General features: G+C 47.8%; 1 protein-coding gene across 3 annotated transcripts in view; it reads left to right on the top strand.

Moving 5' to 3' along the window:
• CDK5RAP2 (CDK5 regulatory subunit associated protein 2) overlaps window positions 1–22,642 on the top strand; it is a 165,893-nt gene that overhangs the window by 63,430 nt on the left and 79,821 nt on the right. For all 3 annotated transcript variants that reach the window (XM_037059158.1, XM_037059157.1, XM_037059156.1), the window contains 3 exons: window positions 5,836–6,012; window positions 9,515–9,661; window positions 17,560–17,657. In XM_037059158.1, the coding sequence (XP_036915053.1) occupies window positions 5,836–6,012; window positions 9,515–9,661; window positions 17,560–17,657 (422 nt within the window). The remainder of the gene's footprint in view (window positions 1–5,835; window positions 6,013–9,514; window positions 9,662–17,559; window positions 17,658–22,642) is intronic.

The raw sequence follows: 22,642 nt of genomic DNA, 5'->3' as shown, positions 1-22,642 counted from the left end.
CTGACGTGAAGGAACAAGGAGTTTGCGTGTGCACAATGTGGGTGATTCCCGAGAGATCGGCTTTTCATTGGAATCCTCGTGTTTTTATTATGACCAGTTTGCACAAGGGGTTGTCCAAACAGTAGTCAGATATATAGAAACGTGGTCGCAATCAAAGAAATGCAAATTCAATCTCTTGCAAAGAACTGTTTCATTCCAATTAAATTAGCAAACATTTGAGAAAATATCAGTGCTAGCAAGAAAGCAAATCAAAGGTTAGAAAAATGAAACCTGTTTTATGCACAGAGCTGTTCTTTGCTGTCTTACTGGGAGACAGTGGGGAAATGTGATGTACTCATTAACATGGGGTACAGGAAGATCATGCATCTTTCACCTGGTGACCACATCTCGCCTTTCCATTGGGTAGGGAGGATGAGGAGGGTGAGGAGAGCCCAGTTGTAAGCTCAGGTGTACCAGCTCTGTAGGCCTTTCTCATCTCTACTTTTTTTTAATGACTATTTTCTTGACTTTGTACTCTTAAACTTTTTGTGTTATACTTGTTCGTCAGTTGTGTGATTACCTAATGTTATGTGTGCCGTCTCTAGGTTGTGGTGTAATGGAATAAAATACAGTAAAATGGAACAAGTTCAAACTAAACTGTAAAAATCATGGCTGCAGATGGACGAGGGCCAGTGGGGGCGTCCACAGTTTGAAAACAGTTTAATCTGTTCACACGGCACTCTTGTGGGAACTGTTCTTGTTTTTCAGCTTCCGAGTCTGCTAATGTTGCTTCAGTATTCTTTGTGTAATATCAGAGACCCTACTTTCATCCCTTGAGAATTGAATTCCTATTTACTGACATTTACCGATAGTGGATTCTTGGTCCAGTTGTTTTGGATTAAGGTTTAGAACAATCTTATCATCATCTGTTTGCCCAAGAGAAAAATTAACATTTACTTTTTAAGGTAGTTTCTTTTTTAAAAAATGTTACTTTAAAAATGTTTATACTCCATTATGAATATAGTCTGTACTTGGTATAAAATATTTTTAAAATAGAGAAAAAAATAGTATCATTAAAAAATCATTTATAATCTTGTGGTTTGGTATTTTTCCAGGTTTTTAATTAGTGCTTAAAAAAACACAACTGCTTTATGTGGAAAATTTCACATATGCACAAAATGAGAGAGAATGAGCCTCTGTTCCTCACCCGGCTTCAGCAAACAGCTAACCTCGTCCCGTCTGCCCCCTTCCCCAGCTCCCACGCGACACTGAAGTGTTTTAAGCAATTCTCAGGTATATTATTTTGTCAGATTTTCAGCATTTTTTAAAAGAAATACCATTTTCACTTCAGAAAGGTAAATAACCTTTTAATATTTCCAAGTAACCAATTAATGTTTAGATTTCCCTGCTTGTCTCCTGTAAAAATTATCTTAAAACAGTTTGCTCAAATCGTGATCCAGATAAGGTACAGACACATCTCGTTGATTGATGTAGCTCCTTTAAAAAGCTTTTTGTTTTGAAATAATTTTAGGCACAGAGGGAAGACCTTACATCACCACAGAGAGTTCTCGTGCGACCTTCCCCCAGCTCCCCCTGATGTCGCCATCTTGGGTAGCTGCGGTGCACCCATCAACCCGGAGACTAACGCCAGTCCAATACCGTTATCTGCAGACTGCTCCGATTTTGCCAGTTTTACCGTTAATGCCCCTTTTCTGGTCCAGGAGTCAATCCAGGATCCAGTTGCCTTAATCTGTCACGTGTCACTGGGCAGTTATTTTGTGAATGTCCCTTACATTCTTGTCTGATGTTTCTCACGATGACACGGAGGGCATACGTTTTTGGCAGTGGCGCAGGTGTGAGGCGCCCTTCTCATTGTGTTGAGTCGGGAGGTGCGTGGTGCCACCTGCCTTATGTCTGGAGGGGCTAGTATTGATCACTTGGTGGCGGGCAGGGGGCAGAGGGGGTTCCTGAGTTTTTCCACAATAAAGTTAACATTTTTTCCCTTTGTGACAAGTATTTTGTGGTGAGATTCTATGAAACTTGGTAAATATTTTGTTTCTCCTCATACTTGCAAGAATCTTAGTATCCATTGATGATACCTGCAACATTAATATCCTTATTATAGTGGTAAATACTTACCTAATATTGATTTTCTGTTTCCATGATTTCCTCTACACTTTTTAGTTGTAGCTCTACTGTCCCTTCTCCCGCATTTCTTTATTATGCAGTAATTTGTTTATATCAGTGTGGACTAATGGGTATTGGTTCCAGTCTATAGGTTGTAAGCCACTAATATCTTGATTTGTTTCGTTGCTCACACTGTACCAGATTTGGCCGCTGGGAGCTCCTTCAAATGGATTCCTGGGCCTTTTCACCATGCCCCATCATTTTCTGAGCACTTTCTCACTCTCTAAGATCAGGGTTGCCCTTGACTCATCTTGTGTTTTCCCTACTCCAGTCCCAGAATCAGCCATGTCTCCAGGAATGCCTCGTTTCTTTATTGGAGAATGATACTTAGAAAGCAAGCTCCAGCCCTGGCTGGTGTAGTTCAGTGGAGTGAGCATGGGCCTGTGAACCAAATGGTCACCAGTTCAATTCCCAGTCAGGGCACATGCCTGGGTTGTGGGCCAGGGCCCCAGTGTGGGGTATGTGGGAGGCAACCACACACTGATGTTTCTCTTTCCTTTCCTTCCCCTTTCTCTAAAAAGTAAATTTTAAAAAAAGTAAAGAAGGAAAGCAAGCTCCAAATGACAGGTGTCTTCATTGCTATTGGGTTTCATTACTTCTAGGCCCTGTCAGTGTGCAGAGCTTGGGAATACTCATGTATGTGTATGTATGTACACATGCACACTCACATCTATACTTATTTCCATGTCCAACTCTGTGTGTGTGTGTGTGTGTGTGTGTGTGTGTGTGAGAGAGAGAGAGAGAGAGAGAGAGAAGGCTAGAATGAGCCTTATGGAATTAGTATGAATTCATGGGTTCACACTATCCTTCCCTAACTTTCTTAATTATTATTTAATCCATAGGTTCTCCCTCCTTGTTTTGTTTTGTTTTGTTCTTCCATGTACATAAATTACTTGTTGAATAAGTTGGGTCATTTGTTCTTTACAGTTCTTTATTCTGGATTTTGCTGATTGTGTTTTGTAATGGCGTTGAACTTGTTCTCTGCTGATTTTCTGGTAAATTGGTAGTTAGATTAAGATGTGTGATCAAATTCAAGTTTCATTTTTTGGCAATTTGTACATTATAGGGAGTTACCTGTGCTTCCAGTAGGAGGCATAGAATATTTGGTAGTTCCTGTTTTTGTGATGTTATGTTACTCACCATTGATGACCACTTGCAAAATGGTGATAATTTAATCTCCTCATTCCTTCTTCATTTATAGCTTCATACTTATGTAAAGAAAAACTTATTTTTCATCATCTATTTAGTTACCTTGGGGTGCAGTTCACACAGGAAAGACAAAGTGAGGAATTCAGTAGAATTCTTCAGAGGTGTAATGCCTGTATTCAGTTTCCCATTGCTGCGGTAACAAATTACCGTGGCCTTGATGGCTTAACAGCACGGATTCACTTCCCTTTCTGGACAGCAGAAGTCTGAGCTGGGCCTCACTGGGCCGCACCGAGGGGTCAGCAGCGCTGCATTCCTTCTGGAACCTGCGTCCTTGCCTTTTCCAGCTTCTAGAGCCGCCTGCGTCTCTGCACCCGTGGCCCCTCCATCCTCAAAGCCAGTAAAGGCTGATGTCTTTTTCATGCTTCCCTCTCCACTTTTAAAGATCTTTGTAATTGTAGCGGACACAACTGGTTAATCTCTGTATTTTTAAGGTCGCTGACAAGGAAACTTAATTTCACCTGCAACTTTTATTGCATTTGCCACATAATTTAGTGTATTCACTGTTTCTGGGAATTATGACGTAAAAATCTTTGGGGGGCATTATTCTGCCTAGTACAATGATTGAAGGTTTTCTTGTTTTACTAGTATTATAAACTCAGATTTTAAACATTTTAATGTATTTTTATTCATTGTTATTATCCTTGATGTTCTCATTGTCTTTGGACAGTGGACACGTTTATTCAAGTTGACTCCTTGGTTCTTTAGACATGGACGTTGAGTGTTTGATGACTTCCTTCCTTTCTGACGTGAGGAGGTGCCTGGGCTCACCTCCTGTGTGTTGCTGCCCCAGTCTGGAGCCTCCCCTTCCCATAAGTCAGAGTTCAGTGTGCCTTGGCGTCACTAGGAGGCTTATTGAAGCCTGGATCGGTGGGCCCTATTTCCCTGAAGCGTTTCTGATCTAATAGGTGTGGGTTGGGGACCCATCAGTGGTTTGTGCTTCCTAGGTGGTGCTGATAACCTTGTTCTGGGGGCTACGCTTTGAGAACCACTGCTCTAAAGAATCCTGGTTCTTTTTTGTGGGAAATGCTATTTAGAGTACAGTCTGGATGCTTGGATGACAACGATCCAGGGCTTTTTCACTAAAGGAATGAAATAATAGAAAATGTGAAGTTACATTGGTATTTCCAATTCAAATTTAGAATTACATGTTTTAACTTCTTTTTGTATTTGTTTTTCTCTTAGGCTTAAAGTCTTGGTTTTTATGACATTAATAATGACTTAATAAATATACACACACAGTTTCAGAATAACAATGCCAGTAGTATTTCTTACAACATGATACTAAAAATAGTCTAAGATTTTTTTGTGGCAGTCCCTCTTCTTAGAGAAATGTCCCGTTAGGAATGCACAGTAACTCTGCTTTAAAGTTATGGAGATAATTTCTTTTTGTTTGGCTAACCAGTCAACTTGATACACAGCTCTTTTTTTTTTTTTGGTTCTGCTTTCAGTTTTAGGGGACTTAATTTTATTTTTAAAATACTTAATCATTTTAATGGTTTCAATGTAACATCTATAAAATGAGTCTGCTGTCTATCTCTGTCCCTTCTGTTTTCTTTCTTTTTCCTAATAGGCAAGCATTTAATTTAGTTTATGGTAAGATAAAGGGCAGTATGCTATACATACTTCTGTTTTTTTTCTCCTGGGATCTGTCCCCTTCCCCTCCCCCTTCCTCCCTGGAGCAGTATATTGTGAAGACGGCTTTAGGGCAGTATATTTACATAGAGGAAAGTCATTCCTTTTCCTTGGTAGCTCCAGAGCTCCCTCTCGTGAGTATGTGCCATGGTTCATTCCTCCGTTGGTGGGCATTTGGGTTGTTGCTGCCCTCTTACTGTTGTGAATGGTGCTTTGACATTACAAGCAGCGCACGCATGAGGCAGTTACAGTCAGTGCGCTGTGTTCTGTCGTTCCCTTAACACCACAGCATGAGCATTTCCATGTTGTTACTGTAAATGCCGTGACTTAAGAGTATTTTTTATTTTGAAATTCGTACAAAATTGTTTAGAGATTTCAGAAACTCAGAAAAATAAAAAATTAAAAATCACTTGGAAGTTACCTGTAATCCCTCTGCCCAGGTATGCTGTTATTGGTGTGTCCCCACAGCTGTGAACATTTGGAAAACATTCGGTATCATGTTGTGTGGTATCCGTGTTTGCTTTTCATAGTTATGCATTTTTCATACCATAATCATTTCATAGTTAATTCCTTATTGTTGGATATTTAGTTCCTTTCTGGTTTTTCACTATTATAAATAATGTGATAACATCTGTGCATAAAGCTTTTTCCAAATTTCAGATTATTTTTAAAGTTGGCTTTTATGGACTTTAAATGAGAAGGAACTACACATTTGTTAAGTACGTCTACTAGCTTGCTGTCTTTCTAGCAGGAAGGTAAACAGGTGAGAGGTTGTCATTTTGAAGTTTTTGTCAGATATGTTTCATTTTTTTCTTTTTCTTCTGGTAGGACCTTAAAAATGAAGTTGAGAAATTACGCAATGAAGTGAATGAGAGAGAGAAAGCAGTGGAGAATTCTTACAAGAGCCTGTTGAGTGAAAGTAATAAAAAATTACGCAGTCAAGAGCAGATGATCAAACATTTAACAGAAAGTATCGATCAAAAGGACAAGGACTTGCTTCTTCAGGTATCAAAAAAAGGTTTTTGTGTGTATTTAAATTTTGACTTGGTGTAGGTTTTTAAAAAAACTCTTTTGTAGGAACATTTATATAGAAACAGGCTGGCAAAAGTGGTTACAGCCGTCACTGCTGTATATCAGAGCCCGTTAGAGCTCTCTGAGTCGTTTCGGCTTCAGCACCAGGAAGGTAAGTGTGGAGAAAGGGAGGCCCGTGGCCGGAAAGACATTTTCCTGGGTCACCTGACCGGGAAGCGGCAGATCCTGCCCGGGCCCCGCCCTGCGCTGCTCTGGTGCCCGCCCGAGCACGTCTGCCGAGGTCCCTGCTGTTCCTCCTTCGTGCTGCGCCCCGTCACTCCGCTGGACTTCCCTCCAGCTGCTCCTCTGTGTCTTTGAACGACCCTTCTCGTTACCCGGGTTTGATTCAGCTCGAGAATTACGGGGACTGTCATGGACTCAACATGGGGTTTTAACTCTGCTCCTGCCAAAGCCTCATTGACGTGGTGGTGAGGGGTGAAAAGGGATAAACCCACAGGCCTGGGGCAAGGGGAGTCCATTATGGCAGGCTTCTGTCTGGATAATAAGTGCGTGGGCAGGTGGTAGCTACCTAGGATTCCCACTTTTGTACATTGCTGCTGCTGCTTTGGGATGAGAAGCTAAGAAGAAGCAAGCCGATGTACCTACGGAACCCAGAAAGGCTCAGCAGGCAGTGGAGGTATGTGCTGCCTTAGTGAACAGGAGACCGGGCTGGGATGCTGGGCAGCTCGGTGACCTTGTTCTCTTCACTAGCAGGAAATGGGAGTTCTACTCTCCGGTGACCTGAAATCAGGGGAGCTCTGGTCTGGGGGGTCACCAGGCACATCAGAAAGCAGGGTGGCAGGGGCAGAAGTGTGTATACCAGCTGTCGAATCCTCCGAGAGGGGAAAAGGCTGAAAGAGGCCGACAGTTTGGGCGTCCTCTGACACAGCAGCTGAGTCCCCACCTGGTCACATCAGTGAGGCTGCCAGTGATGTGCCCTTACCACACTCACAGGGCTTCTCGGCACGTTTACACGTAAAAATGGTTGGATGATTCGAGTCTGTCACACAGGAGAAAGGCGTCTGAGAGGAAAGGCCAAGGCCGAAACAGACAGCAAAGCTACACGGAGGACATAGAAACTGTGGAGGGTGGAAAGAAAAACGTGCAGTGCAACAAAGTAACACTAACACCTTTAGCTAGTAAATGAGATCGGGCTCTGATAAAGAAGATATTGGGGAGAAGAAGGATGACCTATTAGAAATTGGAAACATGATTGTAGATGTAGAAAGTTTAGTAGAAGAGTTAGAGAAGTTGGAAGATAGAGAGTACGTCTTACAAAAGATGGAATTAAATGAGCAACAAGGTGGGAAGATGGGAGAGAAAAGAAGAAATTAGAGCCTTGATTGAAGAGTTTCAACATATGCCTAACAGGAGTTCCAGAGAGAACGGACAGGCAGCGCAGAGGGGAGGCAATTTTCAAAGTCCTGGGAAATTTCCAGAACGGAGGACAGGTGGCTCTCCACTGAAGGGGCCTGCTTTGTTTCTGGCGCAGTGAATGAAAGAGACCTACAACCCAAGACACACGTTTGTGAAGCTTCAGAACGTTCAGGGGTCAACCCACCATCGAAAGGCTTCTAGAGGGAGGAGAAGATGAGGACTCACGTGCCGAGTCCTCAGCAGAAACACGGCACCAGCGGCAGTGGAGCAGTGCTTTTGGACTTTCGAGGAAGAGGGATTTCCCACCCAGCATCTGTACTCAGCAGAGCTGCTGGCAGGAGGGAGGGCAGGGTAAAGGCTTCTTCAGACAGTTGGTGCCCGAAACCCCCTGCCTTCCACCTACTCTCTGCAGGAAGCGTCTGGAGGATGACTTCATACAGACGAGGAAGTCATCAGAAAAGGGAGACCCGGGATCCAGAGAGTTGGGGGTTCACCTGGGGCGTGACGGCAGGTCCCCGGATGGCCGAGTGCGTGGAGGGAGTCCGGATGCCAGCTGCCAGGGGAACACCGAAGTTGGGATTTCTCCCAGAAACTGAAACGGAACATTGTTACCTGACATATCGGACTCCATCTAGAGGAATTTTTGAGTTCTTTTAGGGAGTTTGGAGGTAAATTAACATTAAGTACATGATTTATTTTATGAAGTAAGTAAACAAACAAAACAAAGCGGTTGTTACTAGTTCCAAGGAAAGCACAGAATTGAAGATGAAACGTAATCACGGAACTCGGTGCGTGTGGCTGAGCCGGGAGCAGTGGCCACAGTAGCGTAAACGCAGAATGCTGATTTAGCTAAAACTGATACGACTATTAGGAAGAGTGTCAGGGCCAGTTGATGTAAGAGCTAAATTTTTAAACTGTGAGAGGAGCCGACAGGTAGAATCTAACCCTAAGATGTCAAGAAACGTGAGAGTAGGAACATAATACAGAAACATGGAAGAACTGAGATGGCTGTAGGGTGGAAGGTTATTTTCTGGGAGCGGGACTCAGAGGTGGACATGGGGACGCAGGGGCGGCTGTTTTCCACCCAAGCCTCGCGGCACTGCTCACAATGTGTATGTATAACTGGACTTTTGAAAACTAGAATGAAAACGTGTAACTCAGACACAACAGTGTGATGGCAGCTCTAAAAGTTCTCTGTTGCTTATTTGATTCCTAGTTCTTCCTGTTTCAGGTCAGTGGGTTTTACAAAAATTTGTCCTGCTGCTTTTTGGTTTGTGTTCACCTAATTTCTTTGACCAGTTTGACATGACGAATTAATTCTGGTAGGTGCTAAGGAATGCGATGCAGTTCTTGTCCTGAATTTCTGACACAGAGTGCAGGAACCCAGTTCAGGAGTTACCAGCTGTTAAATAGGGGTAGATTCTGTGCTTGAACTTGGGCACAGGGCCAGAGAAATGGTCTCCAGTCCTGTCACAGTGTCAGATGTCTGATCTTCTGACGGAGTCAGGGAGGGCAGCTGTATTGTGTATCATCACGAAGGAGTTTTCCACGTGCGATCAGACCTGGTTTGCAGTTTTGCCTTTTTTCTTCCCAGATGTCAGTCTCCTCACAGATGTAGGTGGTTCAAGTTTTGTCAAATTTGTAATGTTTCAAGAGAGACTCGGCTTTCTTGGATTGTGATATACAACCTCCCTAATCTAACCCTGCGGGCTGGGAAACAGACACAGGGGTCACACCCTGGTCAAAGGGGACTCAGGATTGGAGCCCAGTCCCCTGGGTCCAGAGCCTGGCCTTTGTCCTCCACTCTTGCTGGGAGGCTGTCACCGTGCTGGCGAGAAGGAAGGTGTGTAATGACTGCCACCGTGCTGGCACACTGCCCTTCTGGTTGTAATAACACACAACTGGAGGGCCCGTATCGGCCAGTACTTTGGGATGATGGAAGTTACTGAGAGGACGTACGAGTGTCGTGAAGGAAAAAAGTATCTTCCCTTAAAGAGTTGGGATCATCTGTTAATATTTTTTTTTGATGAAAACTTCCTTACAATTTTTGTTTCTTTAGAAATTCAGTGGAAAAGATTCAGAAGCAATACAGCAGAACCGATCCTTAATGACTGTGGAGGATCCCAAATTCAGGAGCGAAGACTTCGTAATGACGGAAAAGTGCTCTTCTCCGCAGTCACCGGGCAGCAAAGTTGTCTTCTCCGAGGTGAGCCCGACTGAGACTGGACCTGCACCTGTGGACTCGTGTTCTTTTCTGAGACACGTTTGGTGATCCCTTTGATCTAGAGAGCCTCAAATGCCTTCTTGCTGATAATTGAGTTTACAGCAGGAGAGCGGAGGGGGTCCGAGCCTCCCCACCTTGGAGAGGAGGATCCTGCTGCTGAGCATCAGAGTCTGCGCTGCGCAGCAAACGGAAATCTTAGCTCATTAAGGGATGGGCCGCGTATTTGCTCTCTCAGGGTTTGCGTCTCAAGGACTACGTAATCTCAAGTGTTAAGAACATTTTTCTGTTCAAATGCATATGAGAAAGGGCTCGGCAGGCCTTTCCTTCTCTGGCCCCAAGTTCTCTCTCCAGTCTCGTTTTCTTTCCGTCCCCATCTTCACTGCCGACAGCCAACTCCTTGCACGAGATTCCTGAAACACCATCTTAGCGCCTCTCTGTGCTTCCGCACGTGCTGTTCCGTCTGGTGGACGCCTTTTTCTTCCTTATCTGGGACCCCTGAACATCCCTAACGCCACCCTGGTGTCACCTTCTCTGTGACACCTTCCCAGACCCGCTTACTAGTGATGTTTTCTCTTCCTGGTGCACAGCCCTTGGCACGCCCATCCATAGTAGCACTTAGTTCTTGTGTCGGCATTACCGGGCCCGCCTTTCTGCCTTCTCGCTCGCGCCCCTGCACCATGGGCAGGCACCTCCGAGGCAGAGAACTGGCACTCAGGTTTGAATCTTAGTGGCTAGCAGTGCCTGGCTAGCAAGTGTTTGTTGAGTGAATGAATGACTGTTGGTTTGTGAGAGATGTGTAGAGATTGTTCTGACCCCAGTTCGAATAAAATGCACCTTGGCAGCCAGATGTGGGAAAGGGAAGGAGTTCACTGCAGACCAAGTTTTATTTTTTTCCTAAACGTGGCTTTCATTGGGTTCATACATTCAGGACAGAGAACTCTTATGCAAATTAGTTCTCTGATGAATGGCTGTGATCATGACTTGTGGTTTTGCAATGGGTGAGTCTCCAAATAGTTAACTGGTGCAGCACGGGCCCAGCTACTGGAACAGACTCAAGCAGAGGGCTGGAGCAGGGTCCTGGGGGCCTGCTCATGTGCCCGGGACCAACCCTGTGGTTACTGGGTCTTGAGAGTCTGCAGGGAGGGGCCAGTGCCACTGGGCTGGTTGGGGTGGCCGGTCGGGTTATTTCACAGCCGGTGTAGCAGTACGTCAGCCTTTGAGCACCAGCACTAGCCACTGCACTGCGTATTGATTGGCTGGGCATCAGCTCTGGCCCAGGGGGCCTCACTGGGTGGGGAGTGGGAGCGCTTTCCCAACTCTGACCACTTACGGGCTTGCATTTCTCTGTGTCTCTGGAATGAGAGTGTCAGCAGAGATTAGTGGGGAGCCCTGGGGCCAGGCCAGAAGTCTGGATAGAGGCCTGGATTCCTCTCTTGGCTCTGTACTTCTTTGGGTAAGTTCTGTAACTGAATCTTACAGGGCTGATACTTTGTGATTCTGATTTACATGTGGATACTTGACTTCGACCATATTTAGTTGGGTGTTAGGATGCCAGTAATCTGTACCAAGGCATGGTCTGTGGTACAGGCACAAGACGGTGCCCGGTCAGATGTTTTCTGTGGACAGACCATCACTAATTTGAATACATTTAGTTAAAATTTGCTGTTTTGAATCTTGTGTTAGTCATGTAAAATGTGACTAAATGTTGCATAAAATGTTTATGAACCTGCCCAACAGGCTGCGTGTTTTAGAATGTAACCGTACCAGCTTGGTGGTCTGCGCCTCTTAGTATTTGGTTGTTTGCACTGGACGGTGTGGGAACTTTCACGGCCGTGAGGGCAGTTGCCACCTCACGGGCGTTTCCACTGTGTTCAGATCCTGGTGATGTGGGCATCACTGTGCAGAAAACCTAAGTGTTTTAGCACAGGTTTTAATTCCGTTCTGCAAGACCAATTGCAAATCGTGGGTCAAGAATTACACATTGTCACTGAGGAATTTACATGTCTAGGTGTCAGCTTCAGAAAGTCCAACTGTTGGAGTCTGCAGCCCCGTGCCACCAGCCCCGCGCTCCTCGCCCACACGGTCGTGCTTCTCAGAGGCATCCTTTCCTCGTAGGAAACGTGGGTTTCTCCCGCTGTGCCCTTGGCCATTGTGTGTTGACTCAGGTCTTATCCTCTGCCCATTTCTACAAAGAACTTGAGGCTGTAACGTGTCCCCATCGACTCTGGGCAGTTTGTTTTCCTTCTGATCATTGTATGATTCTGAGAATTGATGCTGGATGACAGGGCATTGAGGACAGAGAGGAGAACACACCGACCGTGTTTAACTTGCTGCAGCCAGAGATTTAGAGCTTGGCTATTGACGTGGTCCTGGCATTGCTGCCGAAGTTCCTGAGTATTATTAAAGTGAACGTCTTTGCAGAGCTGTGATGTGGGTACTGAGATAGACACCTTCTGTCTCCCAGGCCACTGAACTGCCCTCGTTAGTAAGACGTGAGCTGTTCACATTTTTCTTTACATATCTGCTGCCTCTTCAGGTCGTGGTCAACACATCGCACGTGGTTCCTTCAAGTCATTAAAGAAACCGGTGGAGTGGGAAGGGCCCTGGCTTTGGTCTCGGAACCTCAGTTCTGCTTCTTACTAGATCTGTGATTTTGTGCAAGTCACTGAATCTCTCTGAAACTCACCTTCCTAATCTGTAAAAGGGGGAATTCCATGCTTATTTCTTGAAAGGATTAGAAATAATGTGTGTCAGTTAAGGTTCTTTTGGTTGCCAGCTATAGAATCCAACATTGAGTAGTTTGAGCAAAAGGGCATTGAAAGAGAGTGTTTCCCGGGAGCATGCCGGAGGCTGCCGCTGACGCCACGGGAGAGTCGCGAAGCCGTGCTTGGGGGAGAGCGAAGCTGTGGCAGGCAGCCCACAGGTGGCAGCCCACGGGCAGCAGGAGCTGTCCACCCTGGAGCTCTGTCTCTGACATGAATCACACCCGGTGACTCCCCAGCTTCCGGTGTCTCAGTTGAAATTTCTAAATGCCTGGAGAGAATTGGACTAGTTGCGTGTGGACCCAGGGGCTGGCTGGCAGAAGAGAGGGGCCGTCCAGGGACTCACCCCTGTGTTTTAGGGACAGTTCTCAGATGGTGCAGGGGGTGGTGGTGAGCTGGCGGTTACTCTTGGGCGGTGGAGAACACACTGGGGAGTCGGACACAGGAGGTGCGTGGTGGTCCTAAGTCTTCTGTGGGATGAGCAGCCTCCAGTTGGGTTGGCTCTTGTCTGGAGGGACAGGATGGAGGGTGGGGGTTGGATGCCCCTGCTCAGAGGTGCTTCTTCTTACTGCTCTTTGGGCAGCCCTCTGCCCCTGTGCTGAGGAGACCCACTGCTTGGTCAGCTCTGCTGACAGAGCCAAGTGACTTCATTCTAGTGGGCGTGATTCAATGCGGGGGGACAGGTGACTGATGAAAGGGGACCCAGATGGCTCCGAAGAGTTCATTTATTTAACAAGGGTGAGCAGTTTGCTTCCAGGAAGACGTTGACGCACTCCGACTGCCGTTATGCAGACTGTCCATAGGAATCTCTGCTCTTCAGATTCATGTGGGTCCCTGTGTCCCTCTTAGCTATTTAATCATCAAGTCAGCAAGTATGGCGGCAGCGCTTGGTCTGTGCCAGACACTGTGCTGCCCACAAGACGCCTCCAGACCCGTAAGTGGGTGGCTGGGCACCAGCTTGGGCACGAAGGTCAACCAGGGTGCCACGGGGGCTGGGAGAGGGCATCTCTGTCTGGGATGGCTTCTTGCCGAGAGTTTGGCCTGGGCAGATCCTGTGACGTGCCTGGAGTATGTCTGTGGAGAGAGGTGACTGATGGAGGTGGTCTCAGAAGGGGTGAGGTGTGTCCTCCTGGAGCTCAGACGGAGGGGGTTTCGGTTCACAGAGGTGGGAAGGTGGGAGGGAAGCAGGTGTGGGTATGGTCAGCTGGCAGGTGGAGGCTGGGGGCCAGGGAAGGTGGCGACCTGAGAAACCTGGTGGAGGTTTGGAATAGCTTCCAGAAAGGAGGGGAGGGGGTGCAGAGCCAGGCATTCAGGCCCTGACACTGCAGCGGGTGGGCCTCTCAGCCTGGAAGCCTGGCCCACACTGATCCAGGTAAGGGGCTGGGCCCCCAGGGTCGGGACTGTTTCACTGGGCACATACGTTCCACACCTGGAGTCTGTTCCACCCGTCAGAACTCCGTTGTCTGTCTTTTTTTTTGAAGTTAGATATCCCGCACGAATTCTGACTGCCATTTATTAGCTGAACGGACTCATCAGGTCAGCTTCTCCCCTCAGAGAACCAGTCTCCTCATCTGAAGAGTGAGAAGGTTTACATGCCTTCCTGGGCGGTTGTGATTAGGGATGATCCATGTGAAAATACTTACCACAGCACCGGGGCGCAGGGATGTCGTAGTTAATGGCTGTTTATCACATGTTGACTCCATGCAGGCGTCATGCTGAGAACTTTGTGTGGATTGACTCAGTTAATCTCCCTAAGAACTCCATGAGGTGTAGAATTATTGCCTCCGTTTATAGGTGAGGATATTGAAGCACAGAGAGGTTGAGTGACTTCTTCAAGGTCACGCTCTTAATCATCACTGCCTCTCATGGTAGGTGCTCAAGAAGCAGTAAGTTTCCTTATTTTCCTTGTCACTGCTGGCTGGTTTTTATGTGGCTGACAGTGGTGACGTTACCCTTTTCAAGCACCTGGTGATTTGTATCCATTAGGTGCCATTGACAGATGCACTTGGAGCTCAGTGGGTCCGTCCCCGCCTCACTGCCCTGACCTTGGGCACACTGCTGGCCCCCTGTGCCCCTGATCCCTCATCACCAGAATGGGGGGAGTCCTGCCATCTGAGCCCATGGGTTGTTGTGAGTTTTGAAGGAGAAAATGTCAGGAAGGCACTTAGGATTGTGGCTGACATGCTGAGGACTCGATGACCTCACCGTCATGCTGTCCTCCTGGATTCTGCCCCGGAGCCGAGGGGGTCCCTGTGGCACCGTTGCCCTGCATAGGAGGCATTGGGAGCTCCTTGTGCAGTGACGGGTGGCGGGGTTTCAGAGGGGCCTGACCTTCCAGCAGTCTTGGTGACTAGCTTATCACTGCCAGGCTGGTGGGTTAGTGTTTAAACCTCCCGTTGACAGGTGGTGTCTTCGCCTTGCTTTGTCCAGGGCGGGACGCACAGCGGTGGTCCCTAAGGTCAGGGGTGTCTAACTGAGGTTTGCTCTCTGCTTCCCTTTGGCAGTCGGCTGAAGCAAGGGCCTCTTCCCTGGAAAAATATGTAAATGCATGAAATATATGCACAGGATTAAAAAGAAAACCAGTTATTTTAAAATTTGGTTATTGAAATATTTGAGGAGAATAAAACTGGCACCGTGTTAAATAACAAGATGACCTAAGCTGGGCGTGGTGATGGCTGTAGTTTTGAAGCAGTGATGGGAATACACATTTTGTGGTTATCACGACATATACAGACCGTTTCTTTTGATGACAAAGTCCCGGGAAAGAGCTAAAACCGCTGTGGTTCATGGCAATAGCATACTCTGTCACGTCATAACTGGAGGGAATGCCCGATTCCAGTCGGAGGTGAGTGAAGGTGAAGCTGTGACTTCTTTCCCCTGTTCATACTCACATTCACACAGCCCCCGAATTTTACTTCAGTTAGGAACCTGTGTCCCGGGGAGTTTTTTAACTCTGGGAAAAAGCGTAAGTTCATGTGAAATACAAAGGCTGCTGGCAGCTCAGTCTCTTGATTAGCTGAGTGCCTCCCTCCCAGCACTTGGAGAACATTCAGTGTGTGCTAGGCACTGTGCTGGGTTTTCTACACATGTTAACGTCGTTTAAATCCTCACTTGAGGATATATTTATTAATTTGAGAGAGAGAGAGAGAGAGAGAGAGAAGCATTGATTGGTTGCCTCCCGTACACACCCCAACCAGAGATCAGACCTGCAACCTGGGTATGTGCCCTGACCGGGAATCGAACCTTCAACCTTTTGGCATACAGGATGATGCTCCAACCAACTGAGCCACCAGGCCAGGGCACATTTTCTTCTTCTTCTGAAGTAACTTCACATTTATAGGCTACTTACAGAAGAAAGGGTTTTATTTCTCCTGAGCCATCTGAGAGTGAGCTGTCCGTGTGAAGCCCTGTCACCTCCGGACATGTTAGTGTGTGTTTCGCATAGGTGAGTACGCGCTCCTGTGTGGTACGGCACAGCTCTCACACAAAGGAATTGGCAGAAGCACTTTGCCACCCTCCGGTCCTCAGGCTCTTCGGGCCTCACCAGTCTCCCATAAAGGCCGTTGTAGCTGAAGGATCCAGCTCGGGGTCCTGTGCTGCGTTTATCTTGAGTCTTCAGTCTCCAGCTGGGAGCCGTACCTCTGTCCTTCCTGGGCTTTTATGGCCTCGGTGCCTTGATACGGCGTGACTGAATCCAGGCCCGTCATACTGCAGAGTGTGCTTAGGTTTGGGCTCTGGGCTGCGTTCATGGGCTCTCCGCGTCTTCGGCAGGAATGATGGAGCGATGCTGAGTTCTGTCGTGTCCCGTCGGGGGCATGTGATTCGCTTTGTCCCATTGCTGGTCACTCTGGCTTTGAAAACTTGGTGAAGGTAATGTCTCCCAGGTGTCTCAACTGTACAGTTACTCTTTTGCCTTTGTAATTAATAAGTATTTTTTGTCAGGGGGGTGTTTTGAATTTATGTAAATATCTTGATCTTCAAACTTTCACTGATGAGTTTCCTTTGGTATTTCTTGGCTGAGTTATTAATTCCCACAATGGTTGGTAAATGGTGAGTTTTCTAATTTCATCATTCCTTCTACATTTAGTAGTTGTTATTTTTCTGTAAAGAAAAGCCTACTCTTCTTCCTATGTAATCATATCAATATATACTCATGAATTCATATTTTATTAAATAGGTTGTGACCTATTACTATTGTTGTTTATTCTACTGCTCAAATTACTCCAGAGCTGCCCTTTCGAACTGGCCCCCTGCCCTTCTGACGACACACCCCATCGTTCTTTGAGCAGGTCCGTCTTTCTGGCCTGGCACAACGCTGTGGGCACACCTTGTGTTGTCCTTGACCTTCTCGCCCCAGTGTTGGTGTCAGCCACTTCTCTCGGAGCCCTGGTTCCTCACGGAGCACGTGTAACTTACCTGCTCCGCAGCTCCATGAGGTGGTGGTTACTGTCCACCATTGGACGGGTAGGAATACCGAGGCTTCATTCAGTAACTCCCTGAGGTCCCAGAGCTGGTAAGTAGCAGAGCCATATTTTGAACTTAAGAAAATCACTTTTGTGAGTGCTAATTCACAAAACTACATCCCATTTTATAAATGAGGAGACTAAACCTGGTGGAGGTTCGTGAGGCTGGCTGCTGGGGCCTCAGCTGCTAGGTGGCAGAGGTCCTGCACAGACCCCGTCGTCGTCACTCCATTCAGCAGGCCTCCCTCTACCTCTTCTACGTCAAGTCCCTTGTCCCAAATGCTTGGCAGGTGTCTGTTGAGGAATTCTTTTTGTTTGGAGCAAGAACAAATGTGGGAAGGCATTGTTTGTAGTGTTGTGATACGGCGGCCAGGAGCTCTGAGGGGTGGCTATTGCACGATCAGGTAACTAGGATGGTTCTTCTGTGGCAGCCGCTCCGTGTTGGGAGCACAGCTCTCCGCTTTACTGAGGTGAGAGGCACAGTCAGTCATTCCCTGCGCCGCCTGCAGGTGGTGCTGTCTGACTGTGGCCTGATCCAGAGCCTGGCGCTGGTCACCTTCGTTTGGGTTTAGAAACCCACGTGTGTTTGCATGATGTAAGGATGTGCTCTTCTAAAATTCTCCTCTTAATGTCAGATGCCCATTGTCATTTCCAGGAAAAGCAACAATCAGACTATGAAGAGCTGATTCAGGTCTTAAAGAAAGAGCAGGACATCTATGCCCACCTGGTCAAATCTCTGCAGAACTCGGACAGGTAAGGGTTTCTCTCTGGACATCACATGCATGTCCGTGAGAACACACACACACACACATGTATTTCAAATAAATGCTTCTTGTCTCCAAGGCAGCAAAGTTTTCTTAGGAAGCTTAAAGTTCTTGGATGATGATTGCTTTGTTTAAATCAGATGTACCTGTTTTCTACCTGGGATTTTCAGACTTTGGCTCTAGCTGGGTAGCTCAGTTGATTAGAGCATTGTCCTGATACACCAAGGTCATGGGTTCAATCCCTGGTCAGGGCACAGAGAAGAATCAACCAGTGAGTGCATGGGTGAGTGCAATGACAGATTGATGTCTCTCTCCCTCCCTCTTGTCCTCTCTCTAAAGTCAGTAAATAAAGAAAAAAAAGAATTGTCTGACACTTGACAACAAACTTAGGGTAAAAATATCTAGTAATAATCATTCAGATTTTTATAGTACTTTATTGTTGATTTAGAAAGTGCTTTTATAGATTATCTTAAATGACTCACAGCTGTTCTGTTACGTAAGTGATACTGTTACTTTTATTTTCTATAAAGCAGTTTTCCATAAGAGAGGTTTTCCAGAGTCACACAAGTGATGAGAGACAGAACCCTGTGACTCACTCAAGTGACTTGGGTCTTTACAGAATTGCTGAGGTGACTTGGTGCCTGTGAGGTGTGGTAAGAGAGTCATTATGGCTAACGGTCTCCTCGCCCTTGCTCTGTGCCCATAGGCAAGTGGCCACCTCTGGGCCTCTGTTTGCCCATCTGTAAATACAGGGGTGGCCTCTGTGATTTCTGGTGTTCAAAATTCGTCTTTCTACGCCCTGGGATAGTTGCAGGCGAAGGGAGTGGCGTCCGTGTCCCGTACAGAGAGGTGCAGGCGCAGAGGAAGTGGATGGGGGTGCCGTGAGCAGGGTTGGCCTTGGCTCCCCGGTTGTTGGGTCTGGGGTGTGGTTGACGGAGGAAGGGCTCATTACATTACAGTGTGTCTTCTTTTGTATAGGGCTAAAATTACTCATAATAAAAATTAGAAAGAGGAAAAGTCACCCTTCATTGCTCCTTCTCATATGGCCTTCACTCTAGCCCTAAGGTCTTCATGACAGCTCCCGGGCCGTGTGCTCTCCTGCCCCTGCCTTCGCGTGAGTTCCCGCACCTCTTTGTCTCCCACGGGTCCTTGCGGTTTCATCTTGAGGGTTCCCCTTGTCAGGAGGCCCACGGTAATGCCCAGGAAGGTTGCCCCGGGCGCCCTGCCTCCTTGTCTGGACCGTGAGCTCTTCCTTGGGGCAGGGGTCCTGTCCTGTTCATTTCCATGTCCAGTGTCTCTCATGGCGGCTGGTGCGCAGCAGGCACTTAGGAAATGTCCATTGGATGGACTCCCCTCCCCGATCTTCTAAGTTACGAGCTAATTTTCATATTTTCAAATCTAAAATGAGTTTAGAAAAGATGAAAAGTAGGCATCACTCTGAGAAAGTGAGCGTTTTCCAAAAGCCTTGGCTGCTACTAATGTTCACTTGGGGAAGGGGTTGGGTAATTAATGCTGGGAACTCAGAGGGGGACGGGCAGAGTGGGTGGGGCTGCCGCTCCCCCGGGTGCTGGCGGTGCTGGCGGATCTGACTGTGGGTGCTGACAGGCCCTGTGGGTGAGTGTGTCGCTGTCAGCTGCCTCAGCCTCATGGATGGCTCTGAGTTGCACAGGCTCATTCTTAATGTATAAAGATGTAAGATGGGCCTTGGCTGGGTGGCTCAGGTGGTTGGAGTGTTGTCCTGTCCACCAAAAGGCTGCAGGTTCAATCCTCGGTCAGGGCGCACACCTGGTTGTGGGTTCGGTCACTGGTTGAGGCGTGTATGGGCGGCAGCTGAGTGGTGTTTCTCTCTCACGTTGATGCTTGTCTGTCTGTCTGTCTCTCTCTCAAACCAATAAACATATCCTCGGGTGAGGATTAAAACCTGTCGGATGGGACCGAGACAGGTCAGTGCTGTGACTGACAAAGATGCTCACAAGGTTTCCTGTTCATCTTTAGAGTTGAAACACCTTTAGGGTGAGACAGACCTGGGTCCATATCCCAGCTCTGCCCTCAGCAGCTCTGAGTTGTGGTCTGAATCACCTTTTACTCTGAGCCTCAGTGTATGTGGTTTTACAGTCGAGATTGGCTGACCTGCCTTTCTGCTTAACCTCCTTACCTGCCTACCTACCTACCTACCTAGTTACCTACCAACCTGCTTACCTGCCTTATAGGGTGGTTTTGAAAATAGACGACAGTGTATGAAGCCCTAATGCTGCCTGGGCATGTGTAAACACTCAATATGTGGCAACACAGTAAGAGCACAACACAAAAAGCTTCTGTAGACCTCACGACCCCCATACGCGTAAACTCAGCTCTACGGGGTTTCTGAATCCTCAGTCCTTGCCACGTGCAGAGGGCAGGGTTGTGGGCTAAGGCAGGTGGCACGCCTGTTGGTAACATCAGCATCGCCGGCTTCCTGGAAACCAGCAGCAGAGGGGATGTCTCTGGAGATGTATGCCGCTGTGCTTGTAATTCAGATTGGGAAGGGAGGTCAGGGATCGTGGGCAGCCGTGTGCCTGGCCCTTTCCCCTTCACCTGTTTATTCCTCACTGCAGCACTTAGAAGTCAGTGGCTTTGTCCCGGTTTCAGGAGAGGAAGTCTGCTGTTGGTGGTGTTCAGGGTGTTGTCCAAGTGCCTGTAGTTGGGAACCACTGGCGCTCAGATCTCTCTGGCTCCCGAGCTGAGGCCCTGCCACAGACCCGCCTTGTCTTGCGAACTAGTGCGGTTCCCACTTCCCAGTGACCCAGGCCCCTCACCCTCAGCACTGTTGGGATGTGGGGCTGGGTAACTTTTTGTTAGGAGGGGCTGCCCTGTGCCTTGTAGGATGTTCAGCAACATCCCTGACTCTCTCCACTGCATGCCGCGGGCACCCTTCCCTGTCCCGGGTGTGACAGCCATCAGTATTGCCCCTTGTTCACTGGGTGCCACAGTCGTCTCCAGATGAGAATCACTGTTACAGCTCACGAGAATCAGAAAGTTTGGCTTATAAATACTGTCTTTTTTGTTCAGGAGTTCCTAGGATATGTGGAAGGAAGGAAATGTGTGTGTTTTGGCATCTAGTATATGTTAGGTGTTCTTTCCCATATAACATCGCATTCAACCCTCAAAACAGTCTTGAAGGAAAGATTCTGCCTCATTTTGCAGAGGAGGACATTGGGACTCAGGCCTGACTGAGGTCATGGAGCTGGTCAGTGCTGGTTCGCCTTTTGGAGCTTGAGTCTCCTGTGCTTCTTGTTTCCTTCTCCTCCCCCCGCGCGTTCCAGGAAGAGGCACGCACAGGCTCTTGCTGCCTTCCCTTTTTTTGTTCCACTAATGCCTCCCACTGTGAGTTCTGGGCTTGGGGAGACGCAAATGACAGACGGGACCCAGCAGCTGTGCCCTTTTGCCCTGCCGGAGAGGGGAAGGGGGTGAAGCTGTTAGCTTTCCCAGCCCACATCACGGGAGCTTCGCTCAAACAGTGTTGTTTCCCCTCCCACCCCGTGGTTGAGTGTGTTGCAGCCTGACTGCGTCCGAGCGAGTGCTGTGCTGTGTCACCTCTGGCAGGATTTCCATCAGCCTTACAAATTGGCCGTTATGATTGCCTTGAAGTGGGAGTGGGCGCAAGTGGCTGGTGGGGCCCCTTCCTTTGCAAGAAGCCGGCTTCACAATGAGCCATCGTCAAAGCAGTGAGCACAGAAGATTAGACACAATGGCTTATTTTCCTTCCAATAGACGTTGATTTATGTGTGCAGGCCGGTGGATGGAGCTGGAGGAAATTTCTGAAGGAGAAGTGGGGCCCGAGTCTGTAGTGCGCATTAGGAGCAGCAGCTCTTACCTGTTTGGGGGTGTGGACCCTTTTAAAAAATGTGTTGAAAGCTGGTGGGCCCTCTCCCTAGAAAAAGGGAGAGCCGCCATTTCAAGGTGCCGATGGACACGCGTGGGGAACCAGAGGCCCGACGCTGGTGTACTGGTGTAGTTCCAGTCCCAGGGACTGGTGAATTCTTGGTGTCTAGAAAAGAAAGGCTTCGTTAGTCCTGGAAATGGGGCTGTAGTTTGACCCACTGATTGCGCTGCTGGGAATTCGTCTCACGAAACTTCCCCTGAGTGTGAAACAAGGCTTTCGGCACAGAGTTCGGAGAGGCGTGGGTTGTTTTCCAGGTGGCAGTGAGGGTTTCTGCCCCTCTGAGAGCTGGTAGCCAGGGGTTCAGGGCCCTGCTGTGGGCACATCCTTGTGGTCTTGCATGGCCCAGTCAGCAGCCACTAGCCAGGTGACTATTTAAATTTAAAAAAAATTAAGCACTCAGTTCTTCAGGATGTCAGTCACAGTGTAAATGTCCGGTTGGCGCCTCCAGCTGGCACCTCCAGCTGGCAGACAGTCCTCCCCAAGACCTGCGCTGGTTCCGGGGGGCACGCGTTTCCACCACCTCCTCTGGGTTCCAGGGTGCGCTCCGTGGGGCTCAGCACTGCACCACGGTGACCCTGCGGTGGCTCGTGGCACCCTGTCCCAAAATAAACCCTTTGCACTATGTATTTGTGTTTCTCTTGGTCCCTAAATTGGCCCTTCCCTCCCTTCCTGTATCGGCTTATTCCTCCTTCTTCTCTTCCTTCCTGCCCCTCACCCCGACCCTCGCGCCACGGCTTTTTGAGTGACACAACAGACGTTCTCTCTCGTGACCTCTCTCTGAAGCCAGGTGACAGCCAGGCTCTGCAGAGCTGCCCCTTTTATACCCAGGACCTCACTAGCGTCTTCCAAGCAGAGAAACACTCTGTGTGTTGAACCATTTGTATAAATTACATCTGTAGCAAAAACTTGGGAATGGTCTTGATGTGCCCTGATAGGAGCAAGTTAAAGTAAGTGGTGGGGCATCACCTGTTAATGTCATGTGGTGAAAAAATGGTGTTTGTGAGTAATTAAAAAATTCAGGGAGTAGTTCAGTGCAGAATGCACAGTTTAGT

This window comes from Sturnira hondurensis, unplaced genomic scaffold, assembly GCF_014824575.4.
Source record: "Sturnira hondurensis isolate 20B ecotype Veracruz unplaced genomic scaffold, ASM1482457v3 Scaffold0010448, whole genome shotgun sequence".
Classification (NCBI taxonomy): Eukaryota; Metazoa; Chordata; class Mammalia; order Chiroptera; family Phyllostomidae; genus Sturnira; species Sturnira hondurensis.
This window is presented reverse-complemented; position numbering and strand designations above follow the sequence as displayed.